General features: G+C 64.5%; 2 protein-coding genes across 5 annotated transcripts; both read right to left on the minus strand.

The window, feature by feature from the left end:
- Positions 1 to 109: 109 nt before the first annotated feature.
- On the minus strand, positions 110 to 2,638 carry TSSC4 (tumor suppressing subtransferable candidate 4). Of its 3 annotated transcripts, XM_077862853.1 has the most exons (4): positions 2,439 to 2,638; positions 1,523 to 1,626; positions 1,215 to 1,352; positions 110 to 1,124 (listed from the first exon to the last, which is right to left on the minus strand). In XM_077862853.1, the coding sequence occupies exons 3-4, from the start codon at positions 1,330 to 1,332 to the stop codon at positions 370 to 372; spliced, it is 873 nt and encodes a 290-aa protein (XP_077718979.1). In that variant the 5' UTR covers positions 1,333 to 1,352; positions 1,523 to 1,626; positions 2,439 to 2,638; the 3' UTR covers positions 110 to 369. The 3 variants fall into 3 exon arrangements, with proteins under 3 accessions (XP_077718979.1, XP_077718977.1, XP_077718978.1); XM_077862851.1 differs by having other exon boundaries at positions 110 to 1,352; positions 2,439 to 2,637; XM_077862852.1 differs by having other exon boundaries at positions 110 to 1,352; positions 2,344 to 2,637.
- A 1,406-nt stretch (positions 2,639 to 4,044) lies between these two features.
- Positions 4,045 to 20,308, minus strand: CD81 (CD81 molecule). 2 transcript variants are annotated; one of them, XM_077862854.1, is made up of 8 exons: positions 20,151 to 20,308; positions 10,215 to 10,329; positions 6,950 to 7,047; positions 6,246 to 6,320; positions 5,792 to 5,896; positions 5,279 to 5,380; positions 4,700 to 4,786; positions 4,045 to 4,618 (listed from the first exon to the last, which is right to left on the minus strand). In XM_077862854.1, the coding sequence occupies exons 1-8, from the start codon at positions 20,214 to 20,216 to the stop codon at positions 4,556 to 4,558; spliced, it is 711 nt and encodes a 236-aa protein (XP_077718980.1). In that variant the 5' UTR covers positions 20,217 to 20,308; the 3' UTR covers positions 4,045 to 4,555. The 2 variants fall into 2 exon arrangements, with proteins under 2 accessions (XP_077718980.1, XP_077718981.1); XM_077862855.1 differs by lacking the exon at positions 20,151 to 20,308 and adding an exon at positions 11,739 to 11,759.
- Positions 20,309 to 22,377: the final 2,069 nt, after the last annotated feature.

Genomic DNA, 22,377 nt, shown 5'->3' on the forward strand with positions numbered 1-22,377 from the left:
TGGAGATTAAGTTGGAGAGGCTCAAATGAGAGAACCGGGTGTTGGGTGTACAGCATGGCAGACAATGGCCCGAGGCGCAGGATCTACACAAACACACACACACAAAGTCTAAGCAACACCCAAAACCTTTACTGTGGCCCCACAGGCATGTGGTGGGCCAGGGTCTTTGCTGTCCACTGGCAAGCTGTCTGCTTCAGAGACCACTATCCCGAGCCCTAGCCCAGGCTGCTGGCGCCTCACACTGGCAGACCGCTGGCTCCCTTTCCAGGGCAGGGGGCCCCAAGCTCCACTCCACTCCAAGTGGCCAGTGACCCCGGCTGCCCTCCTCCACCGCATGGTCAGGAAACGCCAGCCAGGCAGTCTCTTCTCTCAAATCTCTGCACCTGGAGCCTCAGGTGTGTTGTTCTTGTTCCGGAAATGGTCCCTGCTCCGCTTCCTGCTACCATGGAAGCCAACAGTCTCCACCACTGGGGGCCCCACCGCTGACCTAGCATGGGCAGCCCCCTGTGGCACGTCCACTTCCTGTAGCCCCCCGTGGGGGCTGTTCTCTTCCTCAGCCTCTGGGCTCCCAGGCCCTGCCAGGTGGGCCAGCTCCACAGGGCCCTCGCCCCCTGCTGCTCCCAGGTCCCCAGGGGCACCCCTGCCTGACTCTCCTGCCTTCCTCAGGGCCCTCTTCCTCTCAGGCCTGGCCTCGCCAGCTCGGGCCGGTTTGGTGAAGATGACTCTTCCCTCCCCACAGCTGGAGGGATCCTGGTTGAAGGACGGCATGTAGTCTCTGGGGCCAGCCAGGCTCTGGGAGCTCAGGAAGGCCAGGGCGGCAGCCTGATTGCTCTGCTCACTGACCTCGGCTACGTTTTCCAGGCTGTACTTGGTCCAGCGCTCAGGGTGGGCCATGTAGTCAGGGATGGGGGGCAACTTCGTGGGGGCAGGGCTCTGACTGGCCCTGCCCGGGCCCTCTCCTGGACGCTGGTGTGAGGATGCTGGTGGCTGCATGAAATCCCCATGGTCACCCGGGTCTTGCCTGGCTGCGTCCTCCAGGCAGTCAAAGATGTTGCGGCTGCGCCAGGAGAAGGTGGAGCTCGTGCCTCTCAGGTGGAAGGGCTGTACTGAGGCTGTGGGGAGGCCTTTTGGAGGCAAAGGGGTCTCATCGGGGTCTGAGTCCCCCTGGGCCTCCCCAGACAGCACCCCCGGGGGCAGAGCTTCCATCTCAGTACCGCCAGGCAAGCTGAAATCGGAGTCCGAGTCACTGAGAGAGACGGTGTCGGAAGGCAGAGCGTCATCCTCTGTTCCTCGCTCGGCTTCCAGGGGCTCTCCTACCCCTACCTCAGACATGTGTCCCAGGGCCACCACACCTAGACCAGAACAGCCCAAAGAGTTCGTTTCTGAGGATTGCACCCATTTAGGACGGGCCCCTCCTATAAACCCACAGTCCCTGGGCAGGCGGCAGGGCCAGAAGGAAGAGCTATGTCCTACCAAACAAAGGACAGAGATTCCCACACCCGCCCCCCCCCCAACGTCTCACCTCCGTTGTCTGATGAACGTCTGTGCAGACACCAGAATTCTGGTGGGTGAAGTCCCGGCAAAGGCGCCCGGTGGCCTCAGTCCCGGCTCCGCTTAGCTGCTCAACTGTAGCGGGCAGAAGGTGGGAAGGACAAATCGTCAGGGAGCACCAGGGCAAAGCGGTACCGCGACCCCCAGGGGGCGGTCCTGGGTTTCCGGGGCCCAGGCCCAGGCCGGCCTGGACGCAGACCCTTCGGGAAGATCGTCATTCAGCCCTCTTGAGCTAAGTCCAGGGGCCCGCTGGGGGTTAGGCAGGCAGCAGCCAGGGCCCAGCCCGGGGGCAGCAGCAGGCTCTGCGCTCCACGACGGCGCTCGACCAGGCGGCCCGTCCACGAGCTGCTCGGCACAGCTGCGCCACCTGCCTGGGCAAGGCAAGGGCTGCCCCTGCCTGCCCAGACGCCCCGGGACTCCACGCGGGTCTGCAGCCGGGGCCTCCGCGTCTGACCGTCAGGCCCGCGGGGAAGTGGGGGGTCAGCGGCCGCCCGGGGCATCCTTGCGGGCAGGGCAAGCCCGCGGCTCCGGCAGCAGCCTCTCCTGGCACGTCCCCGCGAGGGAAGGAGCTCCGGAGGGCGGGGCGCCGCCGCGACCTGGGGGGGCGGCCGGGCCGGCGGGCGCCCCGGGGTCGGGCACAGCGCCCCGCGACAGCGAGCGGCCGCGGCGGCTCCCGGGCTTCTCCGCGGAGGCCGGCGGCTCGGCCGGGGCAGGGCTGGGGCGCGCTCGGCCGCCCGTGGAAGCCGGCGCCGGCTGTCTCCGCCCCTTCCTCTCACGCGGGCCGCGGCTCACCAGGCTCGGGGAGCCACCAAAGACGCGAAACACCTCGGGGATGTGGGGCAAGGAGGCTGCGAAAAGGCGACCTCTCTCCCGCGCCACAAGCCTACCGGCTCAAAGCCGCCGGGCCGCCTCCATCTTTCGCCGCGCTCGGCCTCCTGGGAAACCGAGTCTTCCGCCGGCCCGGCGCCTCCGCGTCCGCACCTGAAGAACTACACCTCCCACAAGGCACCGGGACGCTACTCCCGAGGCCTGTCGGGTCCCGTAGCCCCTGCGCATGCGTCCTCGCTTTTCTCCCTAGCCTCCCCCCTCCCCGGAAACGTCGGCTCTCCTTCGCGCAAAGAGCCGGAATTGAGGAGGGAAAGGAAGGAGGAGGAAGAGGCAGCACTGCGACTCCCAGAATGCTCCAGGACTAACGGCCAGCGCCGCGTTCCCGGGGCCCCAGCGCCGCCTGCTGGAAGTCGCGAGCACAGCGGCCGCCTCAGGCCGGAAGTGCATCGTCGCACGCGGCATCGTCGCCGGGTGCTTCCGGTCAGGCCGGAAGTGCGGGCCGCCCGCTCGTGGGTCGGGGGAGGGGGAGGGGGAGGGGGTGGGGGGCCGGGTTCCGGCTGAGCGCTCGGCTCGCGGTCCCGACGGCCCGGCCGTGCTGCCCACCTGACGGCCGGTCTGGCCGCGTCTCTCGGGGCCGCGGTCCTGGAGTGCTCGGGAAGCCCGCGGACCCCTCGTTTCCGGGGCCGCCCAGCATGGCCTGCGGCAGCACCGGGCAGCTAGGTCGGGATGCCCCAGCCCCCCAGCCCCGCCTGCAGCTGCAGTGTGCCGCTGTGCGAGGCTGCCCCAGGGACCCGCCCTCCTGGGAGCCCCCCAGCCCGCCTGCAGCTGCAGTGTGCAGCTGTGCGAGGGCGCCCCAGGGAACCGCCCTCCTGGGGGCGCCCCCAGTCCCGGTCTCCCCAGCACAGACTGGCTGTGCTGTGCCTGCAGGCCAGGATCCCCAGGGTCGTGCAGGGGCAAGTAAGCAGGGCTGCTTCTTGGGCCACTCTGTTCTCTCAGGGACCCACCCTGGCACACAAGGTGGAGGGGTGTGGCAGGAGGGGCAGACCTCACTGAGACCTGATGACCCCAAAAGTAGGGCTGGGGCCAGTTTCCAAAACAAGCGCCAAGGGAGGCAGCTGTCAGCCCTCCACATGAATCCCAGCCAGGCCCTCATGGCCTCAAGGGGCCAGTTCAGCATACACCAGGTCAGTGCCTGCACTCAGCTCATGGTGACATCACCCGGCACTCCCGAGGGGGTGGGGGTGGGAGGAGGCAGCTGGGCCCCGGTCCAGGACGGGGGTGGGTCGGGTGGACTCCGCACACAGTGGCTGAGACCTTGCTCCCCAGCTTCTCCACGGAACACCTAGAAGCTCTGAAGAGTCCCTTCGGAGCATGGGAGGGTCAGTGTGCCTGTCCTCTACAGAGCGGGCCCCCAGGATGGAGGGGAGTCTTGCAGGCTCTACGCCACATTACCTGAGTGCCCCCTCTGGGCAGTGGTGTCCACAGAGTGGGTAGGGGAGTGAGCTGGGTGGAAGCTGCTGACGGTGGCACCGGGCCCACCAAAGGGGCCCCTCACACCCTGCAAGGTCCGCGGAGCTGAGCCAAGCCTCACCCATGCCGGCCCACCTGCCGCTCCAGCTGCGCCCTGGGTCTCAGACGCCGCAGCCACAGGAAGGGGCCAGACAGTTTGTTAGCATGCCCGGTTTTTCCTTCTTTATTGAATGACTTTGAAGATGTAATTACAGCTGAAGGTGACGAGTTAGAGAGGACAGGTGCACTGAAGGTGAAGGCTGCTGGCAGACCCGGCTCGGGACAAGTGGCGACAGGAACGAGGGTTAAAAGGCATGAGCCGTGCAGCCCGCGGGCAGGTGGGTGGGCCCCGGGGCCCCCGGGCCCCCGGGAGAGGCCTGACTAAGCAGGCGGAGCCCCCAAGCAGCTGCAGAAGCAGAGCGGCCCCTGCCTCACGGTCCCCAAGGCCCACTCACACGCCGTCTCTAGGTGACTTCAGCCCCAAAAGGTAACGGGGGACTTCAGGACAGAAAACCTCAGAAGTAAAAAGGCTAATAAGTGTAGCAGAGTAATACCAGAGAAGTTATATACACAGGCGCTGACGGCCCCTCCTCAGAATGTCCGGTCACTCTAGGGGCCCTGCAGGGTTCCCAGCGGCCCTCCCCGCAGCAGGTGCAGCCGGGGCCGCTCAGTACACGGAGCTGTTCCGGATGCCGCAGCAGAGCACCATGCTCAGGATCATCTCGAAGATCTGTGGGGACGGGTGGGTGGGACTGTCAGCACCCGGAGACTGTGGGGCCGCCTCGCGCGGATGCCTGGCCCGTGTACTCACCATGATCACGGCCACCACGATGGCTGCAATGCCAATGAGGTACAGCTTCCCCGAGAAGAGGTCATCGATCTTCTGGTGGCAGTCCTCCTGTGGGGGACAGCCCGCCGACGGTCAGGAGTGCAGGCCCTCGGGCCCCTCAGTGCAGCGGCTCGGGGTCATTGTGGCAAGAGAAGGGAGGGGCTCGATTCCCTGAAGACGTGCCACCAGGGCCTGGTCTCTGCCAGGTTATCTCACGTCCATTTTAAAGCAGACGTGGAGGGGGCGCCTGGGAGGCTCAGCGGGTGAAGCATCTGTCTTGGGTTCAGGGCAGGTCCCGGGTTCTGGGATCAATCCCCGTGTTGGGCTCCCTGCTTAGCAGGGAGTCTGCTTCTCCCTCTGCCCCTCCTCCTGCTCGTGTTCTCTCTCTCTCTCTCTCTCTCTCCCTCTCCCTCTCGCTCACTCTCTCTCTCAAAATGTTTAAAATAAATAAAGCAGATGTGGAAACGGAAGGTGCTGTGTGCAGAGCCAGGGGCCCAACCCAGCTGGGCTGCTGGACGCGACGTGGGGCCAACCCTGGGCGGCCCAGTGGGCTCCATGTACCTTGAACAAGTTGCTAATGACGTTGCTGCCAGAGGGACACAGGCTGTTCTTGAGCATGGAGGTGGTGAGCGCGGAGAGCGTGCTGGAGCCGCAGCAGTTGAGCTGCACGGAGGACACCTGCGGTCAGCCCGGGCCGTGTGCACAGAGGACCACAGGGACACGGCCAGGGACATACACCCCGTGGGCTGCCCAAGCCCCAGGGGTGCCCCAGCCAGGGAGGGTCTGCTCCTCAAGAAGAACAGCCCAGGACTCCTCATCCCCTCCACCCTTGGCTGTGCTGCTCAGAGACCCCCCACACCCAGGCCTTCCTACTGCCCATCTGGCTCACACAGGGGACCTGCAGGTCCCAGACAATCCCCTGGGCGGGGGGGGGGGGGTCCCAGATAGGGCTCCACGGCCCTCCAGGAGAAGGGCTTCCAGGTCTCCAGTGCCCCACGGAGACCAGATTCAACCCCAGCCGGGCCTCACTCACGGAGGACAACCCTCCTGCACCCCCAGCACCCCCTGCCGCACCGTCTCATGGAAGGTCTTCACCACGGCCTTGGCATTGTTGGCTTCGTCGTCCACCACGGCCTGCTGCAGAGCCTGGTCGTAGAATTGCTTCACATCCTTGGCGATCTGGGGGGAGGGTGTGCGGGAGGGCCGAGGTCACCCCACAGCAAGGACCACCCCAGAGAGGGGGGCAAGCGGTTCACCTGGCTCTCTTGAGAAGATAATGCTTCCAGGGTAGACCAGGATTGCCCCCCATCACCACTCGAGGCTGGGAGACAGGTGGCCCTGCCTTCTCCTCAGCCCCCGCGCCACCTCCTCCAGAAAGCCCTCCGTGGCCTTTCTACCAGGCAGGCCCCAGGGGGAGCCCCAAAGAGCACCCTGCGATCCCAGGGTAGGCCCAACCTGAGCAGCAGGCGGGCACCCCTCCCTCCTGACCCTGCTGGGATGGGCCCCACCACCGTGATCCCGGGCTCACCTGGTCTTTGTTGACAAAGCCCCAGATGCCGGCAGCTACTTCACAGGCGAACAGGATGACGAGGCAGGTGAAGAACTGGGAAGGCCATGCAGGACCCAGAGGGGAGGGCAGAGACATGCGGGGTGAGAACAGGCGTGGGGTCACGCAGATGCCGGACGCCCGAGTGACCCGCAGGTGCATGTGTGGGGTTGGCCTCCACTCCGCACGTCCCATCCAGGGAGCAGCCGTGCGGAGGTGAAAAGCAGCGAGGGGGAAGAGTCAGTCCCAGCAGTGACATGCCAGTGTTCTCAGCAGCCCTACAGGCTGGGGCTGGGGTCCCAAGGAAGCCCCTTCCACACCCCACTTCTCCCTCTGCCCACGGGAAGGGAGCATCGTGACACGGCCACCCACTGCCCCGTTTCCCGACTGCCTGGGCCTCTGTGTCCCCGTGGAGGTTGGCCCAAGGGACATGGCCCTATTGTTTCTGGCTTTTTACTAAAACCAGAGAGGAAAACTGTGGAACTCTGAGTTTGGAACCAGACATCCCAGCAGTCAACCAGGACCAGATTTCAGGACCAGAAAGGGACGTTGGGGCTGACGTTCTGGGCTAGGTCCCCAGGCTGCCCTGCGAGCCCCCCTCCACGGCCTCCCACACTGGCAAGGGATGCACCCAGCAGAGCTCCAGGCTCTGTCTCTGTGTCCCCCAGCCCCACTCACGACCTTACCGTCCCCAGCAGGCACTGGGACTCCTGGATGGCCCCATAGCAGCCCAGGAACCCAACGAACATCATCACAGCGCCCACGGCGATGAGGATGTAGATGCCTTTGTGGGAGAGCAGGGACACCCTCAGTGAGCAGCGTCCCAAAGGCCACGGCCCCTCTCCAGCCATGCGTCCCACCCCCAGCCCAGGACTTGGGCCCCCCTGCCCTAGTGGAGGGCACTGCGGCCTGGCCGTCGGAGTGAGCACCCCCCTGCATGTCTGCACCTGGAGCCAGGCCGCTGAGGGGGCCCGGTGGGACTGACCGGCAGGGGCGAGCACTCAGAAGGCTCTGCCCTCAGAGCTTCACACGGAACTGCTCCCGGGGTGAGGCCCGTGCAGCCTGCACCCACTCTGGTTCCCGAGAGCCCCTGGGATGAGGTGATGACCACAAAGGATCATCCTCTCCAGGTGCACAGGGCCCTGCTCTTGGCTCAAGGGGAGAGGAGGGGACATAACCCCAGGAGGGCTTGAGCCAGCTTCCGAGGCTCTGATCCCAGGGACCGGAGCCTGCTGGATGAGGGGGCCTGGCCCCATGGAGGATGGCGTGGTGACAGCACACAGGGGCTGCCCACCAGGCTGGGTACGAGCTCCTGGGCAAGCAGGGAGGGCCACCACAGGGGAGTGCAGGTTCCCCTGGCCCACCCACACAGGGCCCTGAGACCACTGGGAGACGCCAACTGTGGCCTTCCAGCAATCCTGGGCCTGGGCCTGTCCCCCTGCCATCACAGCAGCCCAAGCCCCTGTCCATACAGCCAAGGTCCCAGGTTCCAGGGTCTGGCCAGCCTGGCATCCAGGCCCAAACACTGTGCTGGGAAATGGCCGAGGGCCTCCTCCTGGCCAAAGCCTCTGGACAGCACTTGGTGGACCTGGCGGAAGAGAGGCCTCCGGCCATGGCTGGCTCAGGGGCTTCCTGCCCAGGGGGCACAGCACCCTGCAGCTCAGTCTCCCTGCCCTCGGACCTCAAGGAAACATGGGTCCCCGGGTCCCCAATCCTGTCTCACTACGGGAGCTTGGGCACACTGCAACAGGTGCAGGGAGGAGCTGCCAGATGTTCTAGGTCATGCCAGGGGCCGGACACCCGGGGGCAGGCGTCTGACCCGCAGCTCCTCGAGAACCCCGGGGTCTGGTTCCCACAAGTGTGGCTGGGGACCCACCAGGCCCTGTGGCATTGCCTGGGGTGTTGAGTGTGCCCTGCTAACCTGCCCCTCTGCCAGCATCAGACAAAGAACCCTTGTCAGGGCCTACATCTGCTCCCCCACCGCCCTGGCAGGCCTGGCCCACCTTGGGGCCAGCGGGAGGCTCTAGAAGACCAGTCCTTGATGGGCGGGGACACAGCAGCCCATGGGGGACACAGTAGCAGCTCAGGCCTAGGGCTGACAGGCCCTGCCTCCACTCCGCCCTCCAGGTGCCTCCCCAGGGCAGGCTCCCCTCAGTGTGTAAGCCAAGGTCAGCCTCATGGCAACAGCCCAGTGTAGTAGCTGTGAGGGACAGCCTCTGGACAACACCCACTTTGCCCCCTATAAGCTTCTCCTATGGGACCTCTTCCCCGCAGGAGCTCGGGCACAGTCCTGCAGCCTCACTCCTCCCAGCCTGGGCCCGAGCCTGTGACCAGTGTCCCCAGCCTGCCCAGCCCATACCTGGCCTGCACCCAGGGAGCCTTCAGCTCCTCTACCATGCTGGGCCAGACGGAGGGCTATAAGTGCAGGAGCAGCTCTGGCCATGGGGCAGGAGGGTGACCCCTTCCCAAACCACTGCCCACACCCATGGCATGCTGGGTCCTGGAGAGGGCGCACAGACAGCAGCAGCCCACAGGCAGGATGTGGGGTCCTGCCCAGTGGTTGTGGGGAAGGGGAGGCAGGCCTGTAGGACAAGTGGGCAAAGCTGAAAGTCCCACTCCTGAGGGTGCCCAGGCCCTGGTGGGGGTCCCCATGTGCATCCCTGGAGCAGGCAAGCAGAGGGGCCCTGTCCTCCAGAGACTCAAACCTGGGAGAGGCCCCACCACCCAGGGGAGCCTAGGAATCTGGAGACAGAGGCCTGGGAGCCCGCCCTCCCCCCCCCCCCCCCGCCCCAGGTCAGCTGGCCCTCGGAGGCCACTGCCAGAGCCACAGGCTCCCATCTCCAGGGAAGAAAGGGGCCACCTCATTGATGCTCCGGGGTCAGACCTCTCGACCCTGCAGGTCACAGAGGGTCATGGGCTGGGATGGGGCATACATGCCCCCTATGCTCCTGGGGTGTCCTGGGCCATCCCCACTCCAGCAACCGAGTGTGATCCTAAGTGTGTGTGTGTGGGGGGGGGCACCGAACACCAGCTGGGAAGGACCTAGACCCTGTCGAGGCCACACGCACTGCACCAGGCCAGTGGGGTGGCTCTGGTCCTAATACAGAGCCCCGCAACCTAGAGGCCTACACATACTTCCTGCCCTGCTGCTAGGCCTTTGGGGAGGAGGAGGGCCATGCCAGGCCTTCCTTTAAAGGACAGAAACAAGACTTCCAGAGCCCCATGAGGGCCAGGCCCTGCCTCCCGCTGGCTCAGGACCAACCTAAGGAGGAGTGCAGCTCTGCAAGGCAAGGGGGGCAGGGGTGGGGGCTCAACCCCCAGCCCCACGGACACCCTGAGGGCACAGCTGCTGCCTGGGAGGCAGACACGCAGCCTAATAAGGCAGCAAGGTGTGGCTGGGGAGGCCTGAGGCACACTGGCCCCTGCCCCACCCCGGGCCCAGAGTCCCCCTCCCCTCAGGGGCCTCAGCGGCCCAGGCAGGCATCCAGCCCCGCCCCTGCCCAGGGAGCCTCCCCTGAAATACCCACCATGAGACAGCTCCCCCTCCTGCCCCGAGTCCGCCCCCAGAGGCCAACTGGTGAGTCCCAACCACCCACACACCCTGGGATGTTCCAGACTTGCCTGGCAGCCTGGTTCCTGCCCCATGCACCCCCCACCCAGCCAGGCTGGACCACCTCCGAACGCCCCCCCCCCTCCCCAGGGCCCCAGGCTGACCTGACTCCACCCACAGTATCTCTGTCTCACTCTCTCTCCCCAAGAGCCCCCGCTGGCAGGCCTCCTCCACACCCAGCAGCCCAGCACTGCAGCAAGCCCCACTGGCCTGGCCCATGCCCTGCCTCCTCCTGGAAGCCCTTCCTGACCACCTGTTGGCAGACACCCTGGTGGATCTCGTTCCTGCTGGCCCCCAGCCCAGTGCCAGCCAGGTTCTGGGCCCACCCCACATGCACTTACCTACATAGAAGGTGTTGGGTGCAGGCCTGTCCCCGAGCTCCAGATAGAGGAGGTTGGTGGTCTGTGGGTCATGGCGCAGCCACAGGGCCACACCCAGGATCACGCCTCCAGCCAACTGGGGAAAGAACGGGTCCAGGGTTACTTGCAGTGCTGAGGTGGGCTATACCATCCCCTGAATGCCCACTGAGGCAGGTGTGGGACCCTCGGCTCGACTGGCCAGTGGGTCCAGGGCAGCCCCCTCCAGGTGGCTCCACATGTCTGTTTCACTGACCTGGTGTTTGGGATGCCCCAGGAAGGAAGGCCTGGATATGGGCCCACATCCCTGATACTGATGGGGCACACTTCTGTCAAAACAGCACTTATATTTTATCTGGAGCTCAAATTCAACTGGATGTCCTTTATTTTTACTTGCTAATCCGGCCACAGTCCACACCAGACCTGAGCACCCCAGGGACTGCTAGGCCCTCCTCCAAGGGGGTGGCTTCAGCAGCCCTGTGCTCATCTGGGAACCCCATGGAGGGGACTCCAAGTCTTTGGTGCCCAGAGAGAGAGGGGTGGGGATCTGATGCCACCAGGGCCCTGGTGGGGCTGATGGAGGAACTAGATAAGGCGAGGCCGCAGAGGCTGGTGGCATCCAGGAAGCTGCAGGGCAAGGGGCCCGGCCGTCTGTGGGATAAATCCTTGCTGCTGTCAGCCCTGGGAAGGGAAGCCGCTACAGGAGGAAGGAAGCACGCTGTGCTCCCAGAGGCCAGGGGAGGGGCTGCCCGAGCAGCTGGGGCAGGAAAGGGGACTGTGCTCAGAGCCTGGCAGGAGAACAGGAGCTTCCAGCTCTGGTAGGCCCTTCAGAGACTCACCGTCCTTCGAGCACAGGGCACCTACGGAGGGTGGGGAGGGGGAGGCCCTGAAGGGAAACAAAGACCAGGGCCTGGCCTACACATGAGCATCTCACCAGCCCAAGCCAGTGGCCTGCTGCCCTCCGGGCCACCTTCCAGGTCCCTGGCCTCCTCTCTGCCGGGCTGTCCCAGCCCTGGATGCCCCACTGAGGTGGAATCTGCTCCCAGGGCTACAAGCCTTGGCGCAGGCTGGAGGGCCTAGCTGCGCAGCCATCCGCTCCTGGCTTCCTCTTCCTACCATGCGTGGCCTGGCAACTGAGGCCATCCCCCAACCTGCCTCCACAGCACCAGACACTGACCCCAGCCCCCTGCCCCTGCAACAGGACCAGAGCTATGTGACCTACGGGGAGCAGAAACTGAGAAGTAGACCTCAAGGAAAGCACCTGCCCCGAGGCCCGGCCAGGGAGCAGACCCCTGACATGGTGGGTGGGGCCAACCTGCTCAGTGGGGCATGAGTGACTGAGCCCCAGCACTGCGGGCCGCCCCACAAAAAGCCCCAGCAGCTGCCCAGGCCTTTCTCCTCTGGGCTCAGCTACTGGTAAGACTGGGGGTGGGGGGCTGGCTTCCACACACCAAGCGAGGGTGCTCTGTCCATGCCCCTCCAGCCTGGGGTTTCTGTTTCCCAGCACACCTCTCCCAAAGTTCCAGGTCTGGTCAGGGAGGGCCAGCCAAGGCTCTGCAGCTCCATCCTGTACTCCAGCAAGTATGGGGAGGTCCACCAAGGGCCTACTGTGCACCTGCTCTGGCCAGGGTCCCCTCCCACGGCCCTGTGGACACCGCACAGCCCTCCAAGGGCAGGGCCCTGGGCTCCCAGCACCCTGTGCCTCTCTGTGACACCTGTCACTGACAGGAGAGGCCAGAGGGCCCATGGGACAGTGGGGGCAGGGCGGGCGCCCCAGAGCCCTCAGCTCCTCCCGAGGTGGCTGCCATCTGCGGCTCCAAGGGAGGCGGCGCAACGAGGCTGAGGGTTGCCGTGGTAACTCTGGCTTGAAACCGTTACTTGTTCTGTTTTGAAACTGTGGTCCAGAGCTGCCTTTGTGAGATGTTCCAGGGCGGAGGGGGAGGGGTGGGGAAGCCCCTGTCCTGGGCCTCCCTCTGTAGTCCCTCTGTAGTCCCAGAGCCCTGGACACAAGCCCCAACTCAGCCTCCCCATCCCCATCAGTGTAGCGGTGCAGGCCCCCTGGCCAGGCTGGGACTGCTCCTTGTGCAGCCCCTTCACCCCAGGAGCTGGGGAGACAAGTGTCTTGGGGTGCACAGTCCTAACAAAAGTGTGGTTGGGACTGTACTCCTCCTAACCCCCAGCTGCCACCTCTGCCCCTTTGGAAGGGCTTTCCTGCAGACTCCTCTGTGGCCCCCAGGCCCTCACACCTGCGGGGTAACAACAGGGAAGCTGGTCCCACCTTTGGAGCTGGGGAGGGCCTGGTGCTGATGTGCCCCCAGTTGCTACCCCAGTCTGCCCTCCCTGAGCAGACCCCTGGGTGGGGCCAGGCGAACACAGTGGTGGGAGGACCATCCCATTTCCAGATGAGGAAACCCACGTGGCAGGGAGCAGATGTTCACCTCAGGTCGCCTGCAAGGGAGAGGCCCACCCAGGTGGCACCCTGCCCCAGAGGGGGTTGGAAAGCCATCTTCAGGGAAGGGAGGGCTCCTGTCCCCCCATCTGCATGCTGATGGGAATGTGGAAGGAGCAGTGGGGCGGTCTGCTTCCTGGCCTCTTGGCCCGCACCTGCTACCCCAGGAGTTCGCCCAGAGACTGAGTGACTCAAGTGTCCACACCATGACCTGGGCCCCAGTGTTCCCAGCCCCAAACTGGGTCCCACCCATTTGTCCTTCACTGGCGGTCAGATGGGACAAACAGAGGCAAAGGGGGGTGCGGCCACATAGGGGAGTCCCAGCGGCAGAAAGAAGTGTGCCACTCGGTTGATAACTGTGAGGAATGACAGAAGCCAGACCAAGAAGAAAAAAGTTTCCTTTATACAAAGGTGTCAGAAATGCTAATTATGCGCTGTGACAGACCACAGGCCCTGGCCGCCTGGGGTGGGGGAGGGATCCTGAGGCCCCGGGGACGCTTTGGGGACTGATGGATGTGTCCACGATTGATCACGAGGCGGCGGCAGCCACAGGGGTCTGCCCGTGTCAAAACTCAGCAAGCTGTGCGCCTGAAATACATACTGTGTACCTCACGCCCCATAAAGCCGTTTTAAAACCCCCAGCGGCCCAGCCAATCCTTGAAGGTGGAACTTGTAAGCAAGGCTCTCAGGGGCCAATATTCTGGGTCCCAAAGGATCCAGACTGCCATGCCGGTGCCACCTGGGCCCCGAGGTGAGGAGCCGGATGTGCCACGCTCCCTGGGGCTCCCCAGGCCTGCAGCAAGCACCTGGACGTGGCGTGCTGACGTCTTGCCCACAGAACCCATGTCTGAGCATCCAAGAAGGGGAATGGTGGAGCATGGATGTATGTTCCAGAACAGGAGTCCAGCCCTGGGGGACAGCAGGGGTCACAGCAGAGGGCGGGGGCGGGGCCGGAGCACGGCGGCCAAGCGTGTGCCCTGCGCCACCCTGGGGTCACCTCCATGTCTTTGTGCGTCCTCATCCCCTTTGTAAGATGAAGGTACAAAGTTAGCCAACATCCCCATGGTGCCTAGCACAACGCCACTGTACGCGGCTGGCTCACGAGGACACGAGCAGCGAGAGTCCCAGCAAGCGGACCAGCAGTGGTGTCGCCCCCAACCCAGGGTCACCGCTGCCATCTGCTCCGGCCCCAGGAGGGCCGTGCCCCGAGAAGCCTGGCAGCAGGGCAGGCAGGGGTGCGGGGGAGGGTGCCAGCGAGCCGGGCCTGGGGGAGGGTCCAGCAGCGGGGATGGTGTGCCCGGTTCAGGGCCTTGTGAAAGCTTCTGTTTCTGTTTCTTTTTTCTTCCGTTCTGAGAACTAGTAACGAGCGGCATCAGATGAGACAGGAGGCACGCTGGGTTCCTGCCCGGCCCGCCTGCCGTTTCCAAGAAGCGGCTGAAAGGGAGTGAGACAGAGCGGGTGCTGCCCGGACAGGCCTGGGGCGGCCGTGCCCTGGGCTGGCAGGGCCTCCACGGCCCGAGTGCTCAGCCCAGTCCCACCCACATGAGGCCGCGGGCAGCAAGGACAGCGCACGTCATTCACGCCCTCTCAGCAGCACAGGGTGCCTGGGTGCAGGGGTGTGTGGGGGAGAGCCCCACCACGAGGAGGGCGGGGGCACCAGGCTCCAGGCCAGCTCTGCTCCCTTGACTCCCCACGTCCAGGAGTATGTCCACTCGCGGGAACACATGCCAGGAAGCACCCACTTGGCTAGGGCTCTGGTGGAGACCCCCCCCCCACCTGATCAACAGAGCAGTGAAGGCCAGAGGCAGGAAGTAAGGCTGAAAATGCTCTCGGGGACATGGGGCTAAGTCAGAGGGAAGAGGTGCGGCACAGACGCTTTTAGGATGGGCTGCAGGGCAGGGGGGATCCTGACGTCACCCCTCGGGCTGCAGAGGGGTCCTGGGTTCCTACACCCTGACCCTCACTCCCCACGCACAATGAGTGGACAGGGCCAGACTCCTCCCTGGGTGACACAGGCCCAACTCAGGCCTTCCTGGGGGGGTGGGGGGGGGTGGGCAGCTGCCCCCATTGTGGCCTCTGGGAGCAGCTCAAGGCAGGAAGTGTGGAGGGAAGAGCGGAGACCCTCACCTTGGGCAGGAAGCAGAGCCTCTCCAGAGGCCCCCGGACCTCAGGAAGCCTCCTGGCCCGCATCCAAGAGTAGGTAGGAAAGGGGTCATGACCCAGGCCTTCCCACCAGCTAAGGAGATGCAGGAGCCACTTGCCACCAAGAAGTGAGTGTAGGCCCCTTCCACATCCCTGCCACCTCTAGGGGTACCTGAGAGCCACTTCAGGGCCAGACCCTCATCTCACGGCCCAATCCCTGGGTAGTGAAGCCAGGGGTGTCCTGCTCCCCTGCCCCAAACCCACTGCACTGTGGGAAGCCCCTCTGCCTCCTGGGCCCCTGCAGACATCCCAGGGACCTGCCGAAGGACACAGGTCAGGCTGCAGCAGGCCACATGTATTGGACAAGGAGGGTCTGGGTGGCCCAGAATCTACCAGAGAGTGAGATGGGGGGTGGGGGTTCAGGCAGGGGAGCAGAGAGCAGGTGGAGGGCTCCCAGGGTGCATCAGGACGGCCTGGTCCCCTCCCGGGGAGCCCCAGCCCTGGAGCCATGCCAGGCTGTGAAGTACTGGACCTCCTCACGTGGTCACTTGGGGACCTCAGCCTCCTAGTGCCCTAGCAAGCCTGATGATGGCCAGGCCCCAAGGGGGCAGCTCCAGCCCAGGGCCCTGGGGAGCATTACCTTGTATGAGCTGGAGCTCTTACCACCCTGGCAACAAAGTGAAAGGTCGCCTGTCCGAAAGGTGGGTGGCCGAGCCCCTGGGTTAGGAAGCAGTGCGGGCCAAGCAGAGCCACAGCTATGTGAGAGGGTGAGCTCCCTGCGAGCTTGCGGCAGGACCACGGTTGGTGGTTCCCAAACCCACTGCCTCTTGAAGCCCCCACATCTTCCCCCCAAGACCAAGGACATTGAACTCCTGGGTTCAGGCCTCCCAGCGCCAGGACTGGAGACCCAGGGAGGCGGGTAGTTCTCACTCCCGTTACCCCAGCCGCACACAGGCACCTCCCTGCCACAGGTCCCAGCCTGAGCTTCACGTCCACTGTCAGGAGCCAGCCGTCAGCTGCAGCACAGAATCAACCCCAGAACCCACCCATAGGCGATAGCACAGGTAAGACAGGTTACAGGGAGCTGTTCTACGTCCCCCCACGGCAACTTATAACCCAGGCCAACCCGGGTGTGGGACGGCACAGATGCTAGGGTGGGTCACCCAGCCACGGACTCTGCAGGGCGGGTGGCCCTGGCTTCCTGTCTTTCATCATCTTGACAATGACCATGTCACCCAGTCACCAGAGATAGGTAGGGAGCACTAACTTCCCAAAGTCAGAGTCGGGGACAAGGAGACATGAACCCCCAGGACCTGGCTGTGCTGCCAGCCCCCTACCCCCAGGCCTGGAGCACCCTCCCTTTGGCCAGCCCCCACGTCATGCCCAGGGAAGGTGGACTCCCCGTCCCTGGCAGCTAGCTTATGCAGCAAGGGAAATCCTCAGCCAGCCTGTTGGGCATGGGCCCCTGCCTGCCCGTGGGGACTCCCCTAGCATCTGGGGGTGCACCTGGAAGCCTCCAAGTGGTCTTGTGTGAATCAGCACCTGCTCAGCCATGGGGGGGGGGGGTTTAGGCCAGGCCCCAAAGTAGAAACTATGTGTACTTTGGGGGGAATGGACCCTGAGAGGTCTAGAGGTTTTCTGGAGGCACACTGGATCAAACCACATTGTGTAGGACACACTAGAAAATAAGTTGGGAGGAGGGTCCTGAGGGCCGATTCCAGGCAGGCCTAGTTCTCAGTCAAGGACGAGGCACCTGGCCATGGGCAGCTTCAGGCCTGAAAACCACCCAGCCCTCACCACGTGCCCCGGGCTGGGGCCTGGGGTGCCAGGGCCAGAGGCAGAGCTCCTGTGTGTCTCCTCCATCCCCACCCCAAAACACTGGGCCAGTGCAAAGGTGATCGATCATCAGCCTCTCCCACAGGGCCTGGACTTTGGCTTATTGATTGGATGACCCAGGTTCTACCCTCACAGGGTTTCAGGTGCTGAAATAAAGCCATGGGGTGGATGATTTGGGGCAGGTCGGTCTCCCTGTCCAGACTTAGAAGCAGTATGAGCTAGAGATAGGGGATCCACTGAACTTCTGGAGGCAGACCTGAGCTGGCTGTGGGGACCACACCAGCCAGGGTCCCAGGCCTCTTGGTACTTGGACATCCTCCTGGAGGGGGACCGCTTCGCTCCAGGGACAGACCACAGACTTCCTCTTCTTGTCTCAGCCCAAAGCCGTTTATCCCACAACCAAAGCTCTGACACTCACTCCATCCACTAGCCTACCCCACTGAAGCCGGCACAGGAAATCCCCACCCCCACCCAGAGCCTGCCAGGGTCACACATCCCCTCTCCCGGAAGGAAGGCGAGAGCACCACTAAGTGACAGACAGTCATGTGCTGTCTGGAAGCAAGAATTAAATGCCAGTTAGTGAGGCTTCTAATCAGCCCTGTTCCCAGCCTCATCTGGCTGCCCTGCCTCTGGAAGGCGGCCACCGAAGGCATTAGGCGAGAGGAGTGGCCAGGCCCAGGACGCTGTGCTCTCGTTGGCCAGCCTCCAGAGAGAGGCCTGTGATCATACCCACTTCACAGATGAGGAAAGCGAGCGGGGCTCACGCATGCCAGCTGCCTGCCCCAGGTCACAGGGAGGGAGCCTCTGCTCTTCCTGAAATGCCCAGCAGCAGGAGCCTCGAGGGTCACAGGCTTCTGCCAGGAAGCTCCGGGTCCCACCCCCAACCGGGAGGATTTCCACGCTGCGGGGCAGGGTGTCTGCGCCATCGTCTCCCAGGCTTGGCCACGGTTGCTGCTTGCAGTCCTACTCGTGGCTTGATGCCTGCCAGGCCAGGGAGCCCCAAAGTCAGGCTGTGGTCAGGCATGCTGAGTGCATGCCACCTGGGGTCCCAAAGTCCTGGTTCCAGGAGGAGAGAGACGCACTCCTTCCTGGGGAAGCCAGCCTGGCTGCCTTTGAGGCCTGCTCCCATGTGTGAGCCTTTTCACTCTCTGAAATGAAACTTTTAAAACTGCCCCGATGCAGGTACCCACTGTCAAAGTCTCCTCCCGGCTCCCCCTCAGCACCCACTCCTGTACGGTGGCCACGGTGCACAGTGAGCGAGTCAGGCCAGGCACTGGGGTGCCCTCCCTCACCCACCACCCTCTGGGGCATCCGAAACCCCTTCCCCGAGGCACAGCCCACACCGGGCCAGGACAGCAGGACAGCAGTCTTCCTGCCGGCCATCCGTGCCCTACGACCACCTCCTGAGCTCGCCTGAAGGGTGTTAGCTAATCTGCCAGCCCCGGGAGACAGGACGTGGAAAACGTCCACCTCAGGGGGCAGGACTCCAAGGCCCAGGACTGCAGCAGAGGGGACAGGGCTCCACCACCCAGAACCAGCCCCTCGGCACCATGCTGCCAGCCAGGTGAGGCGGGACGCCCGCAGAGAGGGGCTCTGCCACAGTGGTGGCCCCCAGCCCCACCTTGCTCAGCTCTGCATGTCTGTTGCAGGGGTGGGTGGGACCGAGGCAACTGGACCGTGGGACGCAGCGCTGAGTGCTCAGCTGGGTGGCTGGGAGAGGAGAGGCCTGGAAACGTTTCCTCAAGCCTCAATGAAGAGCAGCCCCTGGGGATGTGTCAGGCCTCTGCCCAGCTGCCTGGGGAACTACCGGACTCGCTCAAGCAGAGCTGGGAGGTGAGCGCGGGCTGCCCTGGAGACCTCCCAAGCTGGGCAGCGGGGAGGGACTTACCCAGAGCTGACACTCAGCCCAAGGACAAGAATCTACTCCAGAAGACAGCCTCTATGTCTGTCTACCCTCCACTTCCTGGTCAGGGTCCTCACCCCACATCCAGGCTCCGCTGGTAGGGGAGGGGCTCAGAGGCCAGCAGAGGGGTGTCTGGGTGTCCCTTCACCCCGACCCCTATACACCCAGGCCATAGCAGGCAAATACTAAATCGACACTCAACACCACCTCTTCGGCAAAGACCCCAGGCATGGTTAAGGTCATACCTGGCCCATCCTGACAGTCCCCGTGCTCCCCACTCCCCAGGCAGAGGCCAGTGGCCACAGCGACCCCCAGCTGTGCCTCCCACCCAGGCGGGGGGCAATGCCTCCACTTCACCCTCAGCTAAAGCTCAGTCCAGTCTCTGTCCCCGCCACCCCAAACACCTCACTGCCCCAAGATCCACGCTGGGATCCTCGGATGTCCAGAACGGAAACAGATGTCCCCAATCCCACACACTTGCTCTGGGGACCATTTTAAAAGTTTACCCTCTTGCGTCTACTTGGGAAATACACTGTCCAGCAGATGTTGTCATGGTCCTTTCCCAGAAGGAGTGAGCAGCCTGGGTGGCGAGCAGCACACAGCCACCCAGGAAGGTTCCCAGGTCCTGCGGGGGGTGGGGGGTGGGGGGGGGGACATGACTGGCCACGAGGAGGCAGGGCAGCGCCAGGAGAGGGGTTCCTGCACCCACTCGGGGCCCCTCCCCAACTCCAACACAGGCAGGAAACCGAAACAAAGCCAAAGCTCCAGCGTTCCTGGCCAGCAGTTACCACCCAGGCCAGGAAAACGCGACTTGCAGGTCAGCAGCCTGACGGCCCTGAGACCCTCCTGCACCCCAAGATGAACATCCTGTGGCTACCTCTTCCAAGGTGGACGTCCAAGCTCAGACCGAAGCCCAGACCTGGGCATCCCCTGGGACCCAGGCTCCGGAGGGGCCCAGAGGCGCTCGGGTCCACGGGGCCCCCTGCCCGCCCTGGCCCCACTCCCCTCAAAGCCTCCACCGCGTCCTGGCCGGGGCAGGCTGCAACCCCGGGCTGGGGGGGGCAGTGCAGGGGGCCGGCCCCACCAGGCGCGGGCCGCTGGGGGCCCCCCACGGCCATCCCCGGGGCGGCAGGGCTTGCTGGGCCCGCCGTGGGGCGAGGGCTCCCAGGACCGCACCGAGTGCGCGGCCCCCCTGCCCCCCGCCCCCCGCCCCCCCCCCCCGTCCTTCCAGGGGCGGCGGCTCGGATGAGCTCATGGGGGCGGGGCGCCGGGAGCCCCGCCCCCCGAGCCCCCCCGGTGCCGGCGGAGCAGGGTGGTCCCCTCACGGCGGCCCGCGGCCCCCAGCCCGCTCCCGCCGCGCCGCCCGCCATCGCTCGGCGGGCTCAGCCCCACGGCCCCCCGGACGCCCCGGCCCGGCCCCGGCGCCCCGACAGCCGGCTCGCAGCACCCCCTCCGCCCGTCTGCCGGCCCCGGACCACCCCCCGCCCGGCGCCCACAGGTGGCCCCTCTGCGCGGCCTAGTGGGGCGCGCGGCCTGCCGGGCTCGGGGCGTCCCGGCGCCCCCCGCCCCCCGCCCCCCGCCGGGGGCTCACCCAGAAGACGAAATTGAAGACGAAGAGCAGGTACTTGATGCACTTGGTGCAGCCCTCCACCCCCATGGCGGCGCGGGCGGCGAGCGGCCTGCGGGGTGCGCGGGGCGGGCCGGGCCGGGCCGGGGCGCGGGGCGCGGGGCCTGGCGGGCGGCGGGGCGGGGCGCGGGCCCGGGGCGCGGGTGCTCGGGGCGCGGGTACTCGGGGGCGCGGGGCGCGGGGCGCGGGAGGCCGGGCCGGGGCGCGCTGGGTCGACCGCCGCCGCTGCGCGCTCGCTCTCTGGCCGCGCGCGCGCCCCCGCCGCCTGTTATAGGGCGCTCCGGCCCCGCCCCCGGCCCCGCCCCCGCCCCGCCCCGCCCCCGGAGCGCGCGCTCCGCGGGGGTCAGACCTGGGTGCCCCCAGCCCAACGCCGGCCGGCCTCGCGGCGCCCTGCGAACACCTTCCCCTTCTCTCGGCCGTCCCCAGGCGCTTCGGACAATCCAAGGAGGCTCCCTGGAGGAGGTGATGCAGCAGCGAGTGCCCCCCAGGGTGGGTGATGAGCCTGACAGCCAGCCGGCCTGGCTTGAAAATCCTGGTCATCCACGGTAAGGGCAGTTGTTGAGCACGGCGACAGAGTCTGCTTGGAAAGGTCCCTGAGACGGTGACCGGTGTTAAATGTCCAGGAGACCCCAGCCACCTGTAGGACAGCCTCCAAACACTGTGTACTCTGCTCACCCCGGTGGAGGCCAGCCCCACAGTCAAGTCGGTTTTCTGAAGATGGGGGCGGGGGGGGGCAGGCTGATGGGGATGCGGGCAGGAGGGGACCCATCAAGTGGGCAGTGCTTCTCCCCAGGTGACAGAGCGGACCTGTGGCCTGGTGACTCTCGGATGAAGAAGTGGAAATGTTCCGTGTAACCCTGGCACAAATGACTGCTGACCCCTTGACACGGGGCCAGTGCCACCACCCAGCAGGACCCAGATTTTTCATTGTACTTCACTGCAGTGGGAATGGCCCTGGGTGGCCAGCAGCTTCCTATTAGCCGGAGCAGCCCTAGCTTACTCCTGTCTCTGTACTCTTATTTCTGTAGTTTTCTTGGTGGTTAATTTAAAAAAATCTGTTCCAGGGGCACCTGGCTGGCTCACTTGGTAGAGCATGGGACTCTTGATCTGGAGATGGTGAGTTCAAGCCCAGTGTTGGGTGTGGAGCCTACTTAAAAAAGAAAGTTGGGGTATAAATAAAATATAATAATAAAATCAAAGTCCATCCTGGCTTCCTGCTTGTATAAGAGCTATGCACACGTGTTTGTACATAGTGTAGTGTTTGTGTGTGTTGAGATAACGTTATAATAAAAATGGCTTACATCCTCACTTGGGGTCTGCCAGGGTTCTTTTTTTTAAAAAAAGATTATTTATTTGAGAGAGAGAGGGAGAGGGAGTGTGCAAGCAGGAGGGAGAGGGAGAAGCAGGCTCCCCACTGAGCAGGGAGCCTGATGGAGGGCTCTGTCCCAGGACCCTGAGATCCTGACCTGAGCCGAAGGCAGATGCTTCACCGACTGAGCTCCCCAGGTGGCCCTGCTAGGATTCTTTTTGCAGAAAAGGAGGCAGAAGAGGTCTCCAGGGTGACAGGATGCTTGCGTACTTGTCCTGGGCACTCTGCTCTCCCATCAGGCCCCCGCTGACCACAGTGATAGGTTCATTTCCTGCCAAAGCTGTGGGATGAATCCTCTGAGAAAGGCCTTTCCGGGGCCCTCTGGGAAGGGGAGCAGAGGGGGCTCATGAGCCCACCATCGGGGAGCTAGGTGGAGGGCAGAAGCTCCATCCACCGGCCCTCAGAGCAAGTCAAGTCCAGGTAGCGTGTTTTGTCTTCAGGTGTGCATCCACTAGTTAGTGGGCGCCCCAGGTGCTACTCTAGATCCTGGCTGCGGGAGGTGGACAGCCAGGACCTCATCTCTCAAGGACCTTAGAACTTGCTCGAGGTGATGGATGTCACCCCACACCAATCAGGTCAATGCTGGGAAGGGCGGGAATTCCCAGGATAATTTAATAGTATCAGGTGGGCAGTCTCCCAGTGCTGGGGGCATGGAGGAGTCCATGGTACACCGAGGCCCCGAGGACTGAGAAGGAGCCAGACCTGTGCGCTGCTGGGGAAGAGCATTCCAGGCAAAGCGGGTACATTTGGAGGAGAAGAAATAAGCCAGGAGATGGGGGCAGAAAGGGGCAAGAGAGCTAGATGCTGATGTAGGGGGCCAGC

This window comes from Canis aureus, chromosome 21, assembly GCF_053574225.1.
Source record: "Canis aureus isolate CA01 chromosome 21, VMU_Caureus_v.1.0, whole genome shotgun sequence".
In the NCBI taxonomy this organism is placed as follows: Eukaryota; Metazoa; Chordata; class Mammalia; order Carnivora; family Canidae; genus Canis; species Canis aureus.

Coding starts and splice junctions, on each gene's coding strand:
- TSSC4 (XM_077862851.1), bottom strand. CDS start 1,332: ATGTCTGAGGTAGGGGTAGGAGAGCCCCTGGAAGCCGAGCGAGGAACA.
- CD81 (XM_077862854.1), bottom strand. CDS start 20,216: ATGGGGGTGGAGGGCTGCACCAAGTGCATCAAGTACCTGCTCTTCGTC. Junction 7,048..10,214: donor ACCCAACACCTTCTATGTAG/GTAAGTGCATGT, acceptor TCTCCCACAAAG/GCATCTACATCCTCATCGCC. Junction 6,321..6,949: donor CCCAGTGCCTGCTGGGGACG/GTAAGGTCGTGA, acceptor TGGCCTTCCCAG/TTCTTCACCTGCCTCGTCAT.